This window comes from Coffea arabica, unplaced genomic scaffold (assembly GCF_036785885.1).
Source record: "Coffea arabica cultivar ET-39 unplaced genomic scaffold, Coffea Arabica ET-39 HiFi ptg000003l, whole genome shotgun sequence".
Lineage (NCBI taxonomy): Eukaryota > Viridiplantae > Streptophyta > Magnoliopsida > Gentianales > Rubiaceae > Coffea > Coffea arabica.
The window spans coordinates 1-13,090 of NW_027266153.1; the positions used below are offsets into that span (position 1 = coordinate 1).

The 13,090-nt window shown below is 35.7% G+C and overlaps 1 protein-coding gene across 2 annotated transcripts; it reads right to left on the minus strand.

Moving 5' to 3' along the window:
• Positions 1–50: 50 nt before the first annotated feature.
• Positions 51–12,801, minus strand: LOC140032679 (probable pre-mRNA-splicing factor ATP-dependent RNA helicase DEAH9). 2 transcript variants are annotated; one of them, XM_072073461.1, is made up of 16 exons: positions 12,583–12,801; positions 11,642–11,786; positions 11,363–11,437; positions 10,444–10,533; positions 10,188–10,267; positions 9,335–9,404; positions 9,173–9,258; positions 7,979–8,048; positions 7,742–7,837; positions 6,874–6,973; positions 4,335–4,381; positions 4,145–4,249; positions 4,011–4,064; positions 3,396–3,496; positions 1,942–2,032; positions 51–1,095 (listed from the first exon to the last, which is right to left on the minus strand). In XM_072073461.1, exons 1-16 carry the CDS (start codon positions 12,687–12,689, stop codon positions 802–804), a joined length of 1,611 nt encoding a protein of 536 aa, XP_071929562.1. In that variant the 5' UTR covers positions 12,690–12,801; the 3' UTR covers positions 51–801. The 2 variants fall into 2 exon arrangements, with proteins under 2 accessions (XP_071929562.1, XP_071929563.1); XM_072073462.1 differs by having other exon boundaries at positions 53–1,095; positions 4,166–4,249; positions 12,583–12,795.
• Positions 12,802–13,090: the final 289 nt, after the last annotated feature.

Consider the following 13,090-nt stretch of genomic DNA (forward strand, 5'->3'; position numbering starts at 1 on the left):
TGTTGGCCCCTGTCTGCTAAATATAGACTTAGCCATACAAGCAGTCACAAATTATGGCAGCCCAACCACCAATCCAGTAATCTCTCACATAAACTAAGACAACAATTGCAAGGAAATGATAGAACTAGAAATGAAGGAACAGATTGAAAGAAAATGCATACATATTGAAAACACAATCTAAGCAAGATGGAATAACAGAAAAGTAGTAGTACAACAACTGGTACACAACCATCTGGATGAGAAAAAGTCAAACATCAACTCCATCTTTTGCTGAACTTATCACTTGCCACCATTATGTTCAGTACGCAAATTAAACATGAAATGGAAGAGAAGCACTTATCCCAATGTAGGAAAACATATAATGCTGGCATCATTAAGGTTACAAAAAAAAAATGCAGCCAGGCCATATTGACAAGTAAATGACAGTTCGTAATTTGAAGAAATAGTACTTTTTAGGCACCAAGCACAACATACTTCAAAAGCACCAAGAAGCACCATTCAATAATTGGATAATTCTGTATATGGTTGCAAAAGTAAAACAACAATCAAAAGAGATATTAATATATTAGTGATGAGTAATAACCCACGCTAAGCCCACCATGAAAGATAGCATTCACAAGAAGAAAAAGAAAGGGAAAACAATATCTGAATTGAAAATAGTCCTGAATGGAGAATTGTAATAAATCTCAAGGATTTTAACATGGTTAGACAAGAAGAACTGGGAACCCAATTACAGGTCAATAAATTCCTGCTTTATCTTATTTTCTTTATTGTTTCCACATCGTCTGAGAATGTTTCATTTTATCCAAAGAACACATAGCAAGCATTTTCAATAATGAAGCAAACCTGCAAATCTACATTAACTCGAATTTGGTAATTTAGCAATATGTATGCATCCCAAAGATTAAAATGCTGATGACAGTAGCATACCAAAGGAATCTCTGCAACTTGAAATCCATCAGGCGAGGTTAATTTGGCATCACTGTCAAGGACACCAAGAGAATATAGTACTTCTAGTGCTCTAATCATGGCCTCGGATGATGGAGATGCCAGCCAATCAAAACCCAAAATATTATCTATCCCTAAAGCCTTTAACTGCAACATTATATTAGACAAATGAGTACTTGAACATTTCCTATGAGCTTCAACAAGCAAATCCAAACCAGTATTAGAAAAGCAATATCATCCTACAGGACACTTTATCAAGGAAAATGATATCAGATAAAGCAAACAGAACCAAAGAGATAAGTTCCAAATAAATTTTACCTTGAGAAAGTGACAACCCCTAATGCATTTGGACAATTATTATTCATTAAAAAAAAGTGATTATGAGAAAACTATAAACAGAAGAAAAATATTTTCTACCAAAGCTTTTGAGAAGCAAAAGATGTTACAAAAAAGCATTATCAAGAAGCTGAGGTAGAGATACAACAGAAACAGTTCAGAGTACCTTCTAGCTTAATACAATCTGGCATTGACTTATTTGTTCAAAAAGACCATGTCATCATGTTACCTACCATCCCAATGCACCAATTAAAAACTATCACACAAGCAGGTAAAGCATGGTTTGGTATCTTCCACCATTTTGTACAGAGAAACTGAGCATCCAAACTATTCAAGTTTCAACTATCATCTTATATCTGGTATTCCCAGTCTTCCATTATCATGCATGTAGGTATAGCAGGGGAGGGAAAGCTAACCATTCTATCACAAGTGCCATAGACTTCTAGTAGGTGCTTTCTCAACAGAAACACACTGAAGCTAAAAAAGTTCTCACAAAGAGAACAATTAGAGCCACTAAACGATCTTAACAAAAAAAGGGATGGAAAGAACTTTACGTCTAATCCAAAAAATGCCAGCAAAGTTGAGCATGTAGCTCAAAAGTTCTCAAACCAGATATCTTTTAACAGTATAATCACATGCACTCTACCTGAAGCATACCTGAATCACTGAGGACACAAGATTTGATCTCTGGATCTCTGGAATGCCCTCAGCAGACATCTCTTTGAGGAAGTATTCTTCTGTGTAGAGCCTGCTCAAGGCAATGACAGCAGCAAACTTTTTTTTGTAAATATAGAAGTTTAAGACACATTAGATGAGGTGAAAGTTGAATCCCTGGTCTTCCTGTGTATTTTTACTTGGTAGAAAGGTATTGCACACTTGGAGGTTATGCAAAAAAATTGCACAGGAAGACCAACCATGCAAATCTAAATATAACAACTTTAAACCACTGAAAACATCCTCCCTATAACATTGAAAGTCAGCTGCAAGAAATTTCTTTTCTTTTTTTTTTTTTATGTTGCTCCATTGAAGTCATATTCACCTTGAAAACAACCTATTCGGCTATTCCAATGCCTGAATAGCTATCTTGTAACAGATGCGAAACTATGATATCCAAAGGGAAATTTGGAAACATGTACTAAATCTTGGGGACTATTTGGAGTGACATGGTACTATATGCAAATATGAATTTTGCACAGATACAATGATCTTTCTTGATAATTTTAGCGAAGAGTTAACAGTAGATTTCTCCTAGATTGGTCTTTTGGGACACAATCTACCAAATTCCCCACCTAGAATCAATTGTTAAATTTCTAATAGTCTTCCAGGCAAGATGAGCAAGATAGATCTCCCCGCAATAGACCTAACAAAATGATCTTAAAGTAACCTGTACTGCTGCTCTTCATTCTTTCTGCTCATTAACTGAAAAAGAATACTAGAAGATCTAGCTTACATGCAGGTGGCTAAGAAAGCCAAAGTTTTTTTTTTTTCCTGAGTAAACAAAACCAGGAAGTTGTAAGAGTGAAACATTTTACCCAAGTGGTAGTCCTGAATTAGTAGAATAACTTAGGAGGAAAAAAAAATTACAAGAAATTGCAACAAACATTTGAAAGAACTAGTGGAATAAAAGTGCAACATATAAAGTTTGCATTCCAGTCCAAACTATTTCACTTGTCAAACTGTAGGAGTGGAACACAATTATGAAAGAAGTAGCTCTGTGGTGCACTGGAGTAGGAAGGCAAGGAACTCATCAGCCAAAATTTCGACACTGCAAACTCTAGATCTAGGTAGAGAGTTGAACATAAATGTGCAACATACAAAGAATTTAAATTCTAGACCTAACTATTTCACTTGTCAAACAATACGAGTGGAACACAAATATAATAGTAGTAGCTATGCACAACACTAGAGTAGGAGGAAACCACCACATCAACCAAAGTTTTGACACCACCAGACTTTAGATCTTGAGAGAATGTTGAAGATATAGTAGTAAAACTGACAACCTAAATCTTGACCTGACTAACGTGTAATTAATTAATAATTTGACATCCAGTCATTTTAAACAGCCCTGAGACAAGAAAGTATTTCAGTAGTTACTCTAGAATAGTTTGAACCTGTAGCACTTTCCTGGTCGAACTCTTCCAGCTCTACCAGCCCTTTGTCGAGCAGATGCCTTGGATATGGGTGCCACTATGAGACTCTCAATATCCGTAATCTGTAGTAAAATGACAATAAGATGTGACCCATCAATCACATATTTTAAGCTGCTCATGGGAATGCTGCAAGTGAGGAAATTTCCCAGTCCTAGTAAGAGCTTAACAAATATAAGCTTCAAAAAAGAAAAGTTCTAATAAGAAAATCAATTTTGATGCATTCAAAAGCAGCAAAAATCAAAAAAATAAACCTAACATTTCAAACTCAAGCTAATTATGCTTGTTAAAGACAGGCTATTAAAACATTGTAACCTAGGATATACTCTGGCTTACAACATGAGTCTTCACGTAATAGAAGCAAATGCTCATGCTCAGGAATATAGACTTTTCCCAATCATGACAGATATAGGTAGACAAAAACATTAAAAAGTAATCAAATAGCAAATCCAAATCAGACATGTAGAACTATAAAGAAAATTACAATTCCATTAACAACGTGCACCAGGGGAAGGGGAAAAAAACGAAGTGCTAGCAGTGGTACTCCAAATGTTAAAAAGAGGAGAGCCAACAGCATACCGGGTTGTAGAACCGTTGCTTTGAGAATCCACTGTCAACAACATACACAATACCCTGAATAAAAAATAAAGTAAAAAACAAATTAAATTGATGGAAACTTGTTAGTTTAACTCGATGATATGATAGTCATAAACCTTTTTTTGCCACCTAATCACCTCCAAAGTCAATGATGTCTCTGCAATGTTTGTTGATACCACCACCTTTCTCTTTCCTCTGGGAGTTGGAGAAAACACAAGATCCTAAAATTAAAGCAGCGTACACATTCATAGGTTGACTAAGAAGAAGGAAAAGATATCTAACAAATACCAAATTATTAGAACTGACCTGCTCCGCCCGTGGCAGTCCTGAATAGAGAGGCAATATTATCAATCCTGCTAGTCAATTGAGCAAATAAACATGAGAACTAAGAACTGATGAAACTTGAAAAGTAATGAAAATTAGTTTTATGATTCTACAAAGCTTGATTTGTATTATCACCAATTCTTTCAGAACACATACTAGGTGAAGGGACATGATAAATCACATAGAGTGTGTTTGGATTACAAGATTTTTAAAAAAAAATATTCAAATTTTGTTTTGCTTGCATCATACACACATTTTCCAACCGCCTTTTTATCTCACATACATCACATCACAAAAAGTACTACAGTAACTATCTCAAATAAATATTTCAAATAACCTCCTATCCAAACAAAATTATTTTTCTCCAGCTGACTGGAGGCATGTGCCAAGATTTTTGTTCGATTGATGAAATTCCTTTTCCAGAAAGAATAGGCAAAATAGAGTAAAACAATCCAGTTCACATGGTTTGCCTCAATTAACTTTCAGTTTCAACTTTATAAAACCAAATTTATGCAGTTATAGTTTTGAACAACAAACTTAACAGAGTTTATGAATACTAAGTTCATCAAAATAAAGACTTTAAAGGTGCAATGAAAGATTTTCTCTATTAGCATGTTCTCACCTTTATAATCATAGCGGTCAATTAATGAGAAATCTAATATGAAAATAATCGCCACAATGAAATTACAACCCGAGGACGGACATAAGGAAAACCTATTCTCTAATAAACTACCAGATAATATATTACTTTGCACGTAGATAACCAAACTACCAGATCTGAAAAGCAAATTAACTATCAGCAACTTAAACTAAAGGATATTCACAATTAATTTGTAAACAAATTAAAAGAATGCAATAGAATCTGAGACCATACATTTCATGCTTATCTTATATCTGACACAGATGTCATGGCTTTGTAGCCTGTCTTGTCTCAGATTAAATAAAAGGCTTCAAATCAGAAGTAAATTAGCATGAGCTGAAAAGCTACAAGCTTAAGCCTTTCCCCTAAAATGGATCCAGAAATCTCTAAATTACATTCCCTACCGAGGAACTCCATGTTAGAACTAGAATGAAAGTTGCATTGTTTAAATAGACTACTTTCTAGTATTGCAAGTCAGAAGTAAATTAGCATGAGACCAAAAGCTACAAGCTTAAGCTTTTCCCCTAAAGTGGATTCCAGAAATTTAAATTAGGTCCCCTAGTGAGGAACTCCATGACAGAACTAGAATGAAAGTAGCATTGTTAAAAGACTACTTTCCAGTATTGCAAGTTTGGACCCCTCTTCGTAGACATATTTGCAGCTGAATGAATCTTTCACTCAGAATTTCAATTGATTCTCTATGTGTAACGTTTGGCAAGGAAGCAATTCCTACCATGGAATGACAATTTTCATTTGATGGGTCCTTAAGGTTAATGAGTACAGAGATATTTCAGAATCAAAAGGATTGCGATTGTGTTTTCAGACTGCGTGGTTATTTGTCATGCAATTCCATCCATGGGTGGAATTTCATCTTGTTTTCTCAAATTCACATCAAGAGGGGAGTTGTTATGGTCCTAAGGATCTTTGTTGGCCCACATGAAATAAAGGTCTCAAGTTCATTTCTCAATGATCAAGCATGGTCCAGAAAACTTGATACTAGAAAGTTAGCTCAAGATGGCATTTCATCTCATGTCTCAAGCCCAATGCTTCTTGAGGGGACCAATTTGACATTTGCTCCCAATAATAACATCCCTACCCTCTTTCAAGGAGAATCCAGTAACTTCTTAACCCTTCAAACACAGCTTAAAATTGTAGAAGAATTTAAAATACTTCAAATGCAACTTAAAATTGTAGAAGAATTTATCTTCACTATTTCCCAATTTGCAAAATCACAAATCACTACTTCCTGCAATAAATGCAACAGAAAGAAGAGGTAGAAACATAACATGTTACTGGGAACACAAACCAGTGAAAAGACTTTCAAAAGATTATACTGATAATTCATTTTTTGCTTCTCTTTGTGTACCTTTTTCCCTCTTTTACCAATGAAACAATTACCTAGTAAATCTACTTTCTACTAAATATTCCAATGACAGATTTCACCACTTCAACTAAAAACTTCAAAGTCAAAACTTTAGATGGCAACTTTAAAGTCACAGTTTTAGACAGCAACTTTAAACTCGCAATTTGAGAGGATGACTTTAGGTTACTTGTCTTAGTCACCCTTTTTTCTTTAGTTTCTTTATACTGAAGTTGCCCTTTTAAATGACCACTTTATAGTCACCATCTTAGATGAGACTATGAAGTTGCCATCTGAGATGGGACTCTGAAATTGCTGTTTAAAGTAGAGAAATAAAATCTCTACTCTGGAAAATCCTAAAAATTTTGGACTACTTTCCGAGTTTCTAATAAAAATTGGATTGTTTAGGTAATTGATCCCAGCTTTTTAACCTTTATATAGCGTGCAATAAAAACAATCCAACTTCCAACTGTTATTCTTTCCCAAATCAAAAGAGTGACGAAAAAACAGATGCAAACTACCTTGATTTTGACCATTTCGAGATTCCTCTGAAAGCAACTGTACCGCAGCATCAATATCATCTTGACCCGTGAGGAACACGAGGATATCACCCATCGCCTCCTGGAGAACACAAATGTATAGGTGCATAAACAATTACTTCGTACATGATGATTAGTGGTAAATTGTGTTATGCACCAATGAAATGCCAAAGAGTGGTGGCTAACAATAAATTGTAAGAAAACATTAATGCTTCCAAGATTCAGGAGACAAATGCAAACAAAAGCCAAACCATGAGCAGTAAGTATTGACAGTAAAGGGCACTATTTATATTAAGAAAAAAACACAAATGTAGAGGTTCTGGGACAGCTACCAAAGGATATAGGAGTAGGGAAAATGACGCAACTAATGTGCAAATACCTACACTTTTATCAAATTTAAACATCTAAAAAACATCATACTCTCCCTTTGTAAGATTTAAGCTAAAGGATTGGAAAAAAGAGATGCCGCTTTTTCACCTCTATTCTTCATTCATTTCTCTACATGAAGAGATAAGACATCCTATCATCATCCATGGCAACCATTAGGATGCAATCTATGAAGGATAGGAGAATGAAACCAAAAGACAGGAAAAGTAAACCAAAAGCACCCTAATACACCCAAATGGTAAGCCGCGGCTTACATTTATAATTCACCTCAAACTAGTTTCCATGTATATTCAACTGAGAGGATCACAGAAACAAATCCAAGACGGTTCTTCCAATTGCAATCTTATTATAAGGAAAATTTGCCAAACCAACCACATACATCACAAATATCTAGTTGATAAATCGGCTGTGCCAACACATAATCAGCCACCCCAATATTGTCATTTTCTGTAAACTTTAATACCTGATCATGAATTGACAACACTGTCGAAACAGCCGCCTGAAGATAATCCGGAACAGGATCCTCAACATAGAAGATTTCCACATTAAATCCTCTTCCCTGTAAGTAATGAAAAATTAACAACATAAAACAGTCGATTAAGCTGTTTAGAGTACTTCCAATATCATGACCAACATTTATGATACTAAGAAACAAGAATCTTCATAGTATGAATTGATTTATAAAATTAGTATCTCTTACCTCAACTGACAGGATGGCAGGTTCTGCATTTGGTCCATGGTCCTCAGTCAGTAGCGCTTGACGCCTTTTACTGGATTTATCAGTACACATTCAAAATTGACATAGATTCTTAGAGAACAATCAACTAGTGCAATTCCAAACACCAACATCAACTATGATCAGTTAAACACAATGATATCAAAAGGAAATTTTTATGTAAGATCAGATGATGAACCTCATAAGGAAAGTAGGTAAATATAGGAAGACCAAACAAGGTTGGAGTTATTTCAAAATTTACATAAGAATTAGCACACATGGAAATTCAGATTAGGGGGCAACAGGTTGAAATTATTCCACTTACTCATCATTTACAGACTAGGTAAGCAGAGGTTCGTCAACTACAATCACATGACAGCATCTGGAAGCTTATTTCATTTGCAATCAACTTAACTAATCATTGTCACATAGAATCTAGACCTGAAAGGCACCACTAAACCAGATTCACCACCAACAAACAAACAACCAACTCAATAAGTATAACATAAAATTGAGGCAGGCTACCATGATCATAACTTTCTTACTCCATTATACCACCAACAAATGAGACAAAACAGTTAAGAAATGACCTTCAGTCTTATGTATAAACAGAGTTTCATCTGAAAAGACATTATTGTTAAAATATCCACAGAGCCAATTAAGCTTGTATACAACAGATGTTCATTCAGCAAATAAAGCCTCAATATCTTTATCTATGAATACCACCACTAGCACATTCTATCAATCCTTCCTAACACTCTATTTGCAATTTCCTTTAGATCTGTCCTGCCATTAGATAGAAGTTGAACTCTGTCCCAAGGCTATAACATTAGAGGAAGCTCGTCCTGCTTCTTTTAAGAAAGAGCTCCAATAATTTGCATCATGTCATATTAAAACTACAATGACTACACATAAATTTTGAGCTTTCAAATCTTATTCAAGTATTAAATGACAAGGCGCAAGTACGAGATAAGCTATCTATCACAATAGAGAAAATACCAGATAGAGAATGAACAGGCAGATGAACACTAATGGAAAATTAAAGCTTCTAAATAGACAATATTGGCATTAAACTACTCTTGTTTTACAATCTGGTTGCTTTAGAGGTATCTTCACTTTAAAGAGAATATGCGTGTGTGCACCTATATAATGCTGACAGCAAAGCTACAAGACAAGAACCTGGGAGAGAAAAAAGAAGATATCTTTTTTGCTTCAATAGTTGCTGATGATATGATAAGACGCAGTTCTGGCCGGCGTCGCTGAATCTGCATTTTCGAAATATTAGCCTCACATTTGCACAAAACCATGAAGCATACTGAATTAATGATTCAGAATATATACCTTCTTTAAGAGACCTAATAAAATGTCAGTTGAAAGAGATCTTTCATGAGCTTCATCAACCATTATGACACTGTCTCATCAAAAGTCATGCACATATGTAAGCAACTAATTGCTACATACCTAGAAAAGGCATTATACAGACATCAATTTTTGACATTTACAACACAAGAAACACAAGGCATCCTTATATTAGAGTGATTGGGTTCGATCAATTATTTTCTATATCCATGTGAGAGAACTAGAGGACATGCAGGCAGGTAACACTACATCGACTGGCTTAAATTGCAAATATATCAGAGAACTAAGATTCTGTAAAAACCAGTTCACGTGCAGACTACAAAACAAAGTGCAAAACAATGCTACCATAAAATTGCAAATTCAACAATGAGGTCCTCAAGCAACACAATTTCACAAGGAAGAATCTAAGAGAACATAATGTATATCTCAGTAGTTTATCAAAGTACCAAACCCATCTAGTTACTCATCTCTCATGACAACTAGCATATATAGTTCTAAAAATCTCCTTATTTCTTATTTCCCAAACATAACATATGTAACAAAGTCAGTGTAAGATCTCGTATCCTCTTTTTTTTTCATGCCTTCTATGCACTATACACGACCACACTTGGTGAATGTGGAATAAGCAAAGGAACCAAGAAGCATGTCATTACTTCTAACCCATTGAATGAACCCCAGAAACCACAAGTTCATAAATACCAAAACATCACATAAAATGCATACATGGGAACCAAAGGAAGCTGCAAACAGAGAGAGAATCTATGAGGAAGGGCGTTATCATCAAAGGAAGGCAGGAGAGATGATGAACTTTGATGAATGATTAGTACATTGATACCTATACTTGCTCAAGAGAGGATCATCCATCATTTCTCTCAGCAATACTCCATCTGTAAGAAACTTGATCTTTGTTAAGTCCTGTGCTGCCAGGGTGGTTAAACAAAGCAATCAAGTACAGAAGTGTGTGTTTGGAACAAAATAATCATGAGAAAGGGAAAGGCACCAGTGATAAGGGTTATAGGGTATTATTGTTGATAATCTACAATAATACTAATCAACCAAATGTTGTCAAAGGTATAACATAAGAATCTTACAGTATTTGTGACATCCTCAAACCGAATTGTATAACCAACTTCTTCACCAAGTTTGACACCCATCTCTTCAGCGACTCTTGATGCCACTGACTGCATATGTCATAACCTCAGTCATGTGGTGCATGATTATAAGCTTCTAATATAAGACAAGTACAACGGAAGCATCCAATCTAAAAAGGGAAAAAATTAAAGCTGCAGCAGGCAATATCTGACTTCAAGTTTTCAGCATGGAGATCAGCCGGAAATCATAAATTCACAAAAGAAAAATCCTTAATCATGGAAAACTAAGTGAAATTTTACGACAACTTAATAGAATTCAGAATTTTAGAGTTATCAAAATCTGCCATATCCTCACACTATAACTTTACTTCTGCCAAGCAATTTTGCAACAAGGTGGTAACTAGATCGGAATTGTTAGCACCTTAATGTACACATGATTAAACTGAAAGCAACCTGAGAATCATTACAAGACAAGCAGTTTTCTTTCCTACACTGACATACCAAATTCTCTGGCAAGACTACCAAAACCACAATAGTCCTACATTAAACAATTTTGGGGGAAAAAGTGGCATCAAGTTATTTCCCAGAAATTAAACTTTATTTCACCCCAAAAAAAAGAGGAGAAGAAGAAGTTACAGATTTAGCAAACTCACATCCACATACATCATCCAAAAGCACTTGGAGACATGTCCAACTCAAAAATGATCTTATATGTACTAATATAACTTTTCAAATGTAGGCTTCCCAAGATTCACACATGGAGAGAAACAATCCACTATAAACATATGTACAGATGTACGTGGAGATGCAGAGAGAGAGAGAGAGAGAGAGAGAGAGAAAGTTTTAAAAATTTGACAATCAGGCAAAAGCACATATACTGGGATGTGCATGTGTAGGTGAATCACGACAAAAACTAAACCTGTACAGCAAGTCTTCTTGGTTGAGTACAAGCTATAATGCGTCCCCCTTCTGCCCAACCAGCTTCTTTCAAGAACTGCAGGCAATTAGAGCAACAACCATAGTCATGAAACTTAACAAAGTCCAGAAAGGAATAGAGAAATCAATCTCGATGATTTAACTCAGTTAGCCCATTCAAGAATTCACGATATACACACTGCGTTAAACAAAGCAAGCACAAGAATAGGAACATAAATACGTGGAAACAGAGAGAAGGGTTAGGGGAGCCTAAAAATTGTACCTGAGGAATCTGAGTGGTCTTACCACTACCAGTTTCCCCAACAATAATGGCGGTGGCATGAGTCTCCACTAAATAAAGAATAGCGGTTCTGTACTTGTACACTGGTAGCCTCTGCCTTTGTTTCTCTACACTCGCAAAGCCGTATCTGTAATATTAACATCTCTTAAGGTTTCATCAATTCAAGACCCACACTCTCTTTCGGAAGCCCCCCGCAATAATTCAAGGAAAAATACACTCCCACTCCCAAACATCGACTTGTCAACAGCATATTACAACTCTCAAGAATCAAGAACCATTCTCAGAATTCCATGTCTTTGGTTTCAATACTATCGTAATGACCAGCAGTTCAAACGTAAACTTCCCATTACCACTGTACGACTACAACTTCTATAATTCAAGAAACATATTATCACTTTCACAGGTGAACAAATAATATCACAGAAAATCCCATGTCTTTTATTTCAATAATCAATATGGCAATGATTCAGGTAAAGTTATTCGGGTACATTTCCATATTTACGGTTTCCACACATTCAAGAAACACGTTTTCTTAGCGACCCTCATATTTGGCTTACATCATTACAACATCTAATTTCAAGAAAACATACTTTCTTGGCATCACATACTACCCATATTAAATCAAGAAACTTCAGTGACCATATAAAATCAAGAAGCGTTAGTGGAGCAAGTAATTCAAGAAAATTTAAGAACCATGCTCACTTTGCTATATAAGTTATTTCTTGGCATCACATGCTGCCCGTACTAAATCAAGAAACTTCAGCGAGCATATAAAATCAAGAAGCGTTAGTGGAGCAAGTAATTCAAGAAAATTTAAGAACCATGCTTACTTTGCTATATGAGTTTATTTCAACTAATGATTACCACTATAAATTGAAACCAAAAAACATTTAAAAAAAAAAAAAAGGTTAGCAAGGAAGTACCCAGAGGAGGAGGAAGATAGGGGGGATGTGGAATAGAAAAGAACACCGCCTTCTTCGTCGTCGATGAGGCGAGGCCTCTCCGTTCCCGGTTTCCAGAACTGTGACATATTTTCATTCAGGGGTTTTGGGTTTTAGCAGTTCAGGAACGAGGAAAGTATGGAATGGCACTGATTTATTGTTAAAGAGATCCGGGTCGGGTTGTAAGTACCCGGTCCAGGCCGGTGTATTTTATTGGTGCTTCTCGGTGCCGTAAATATCGTGCATTGTATATCTTTTCTAGACTTTTGACCCAAAAAAATTATATATATATCTATACTATATATAAGAAGCACTTTGTGCTTCTACTGTTGGGGATTTCGAGTGCATCCGTTTGCTTTAAGCTGTTGTACCTTGGGCTGCTGATTTGTACGTTGAGTGGTGGGACCGCTCTTGCTAAATTGGAGCCAAGCACTTGATGTGAGTGTTGCTGGTTTGTAGGTTGTTGGTCTGACTCTTGGTGGGTTGAATG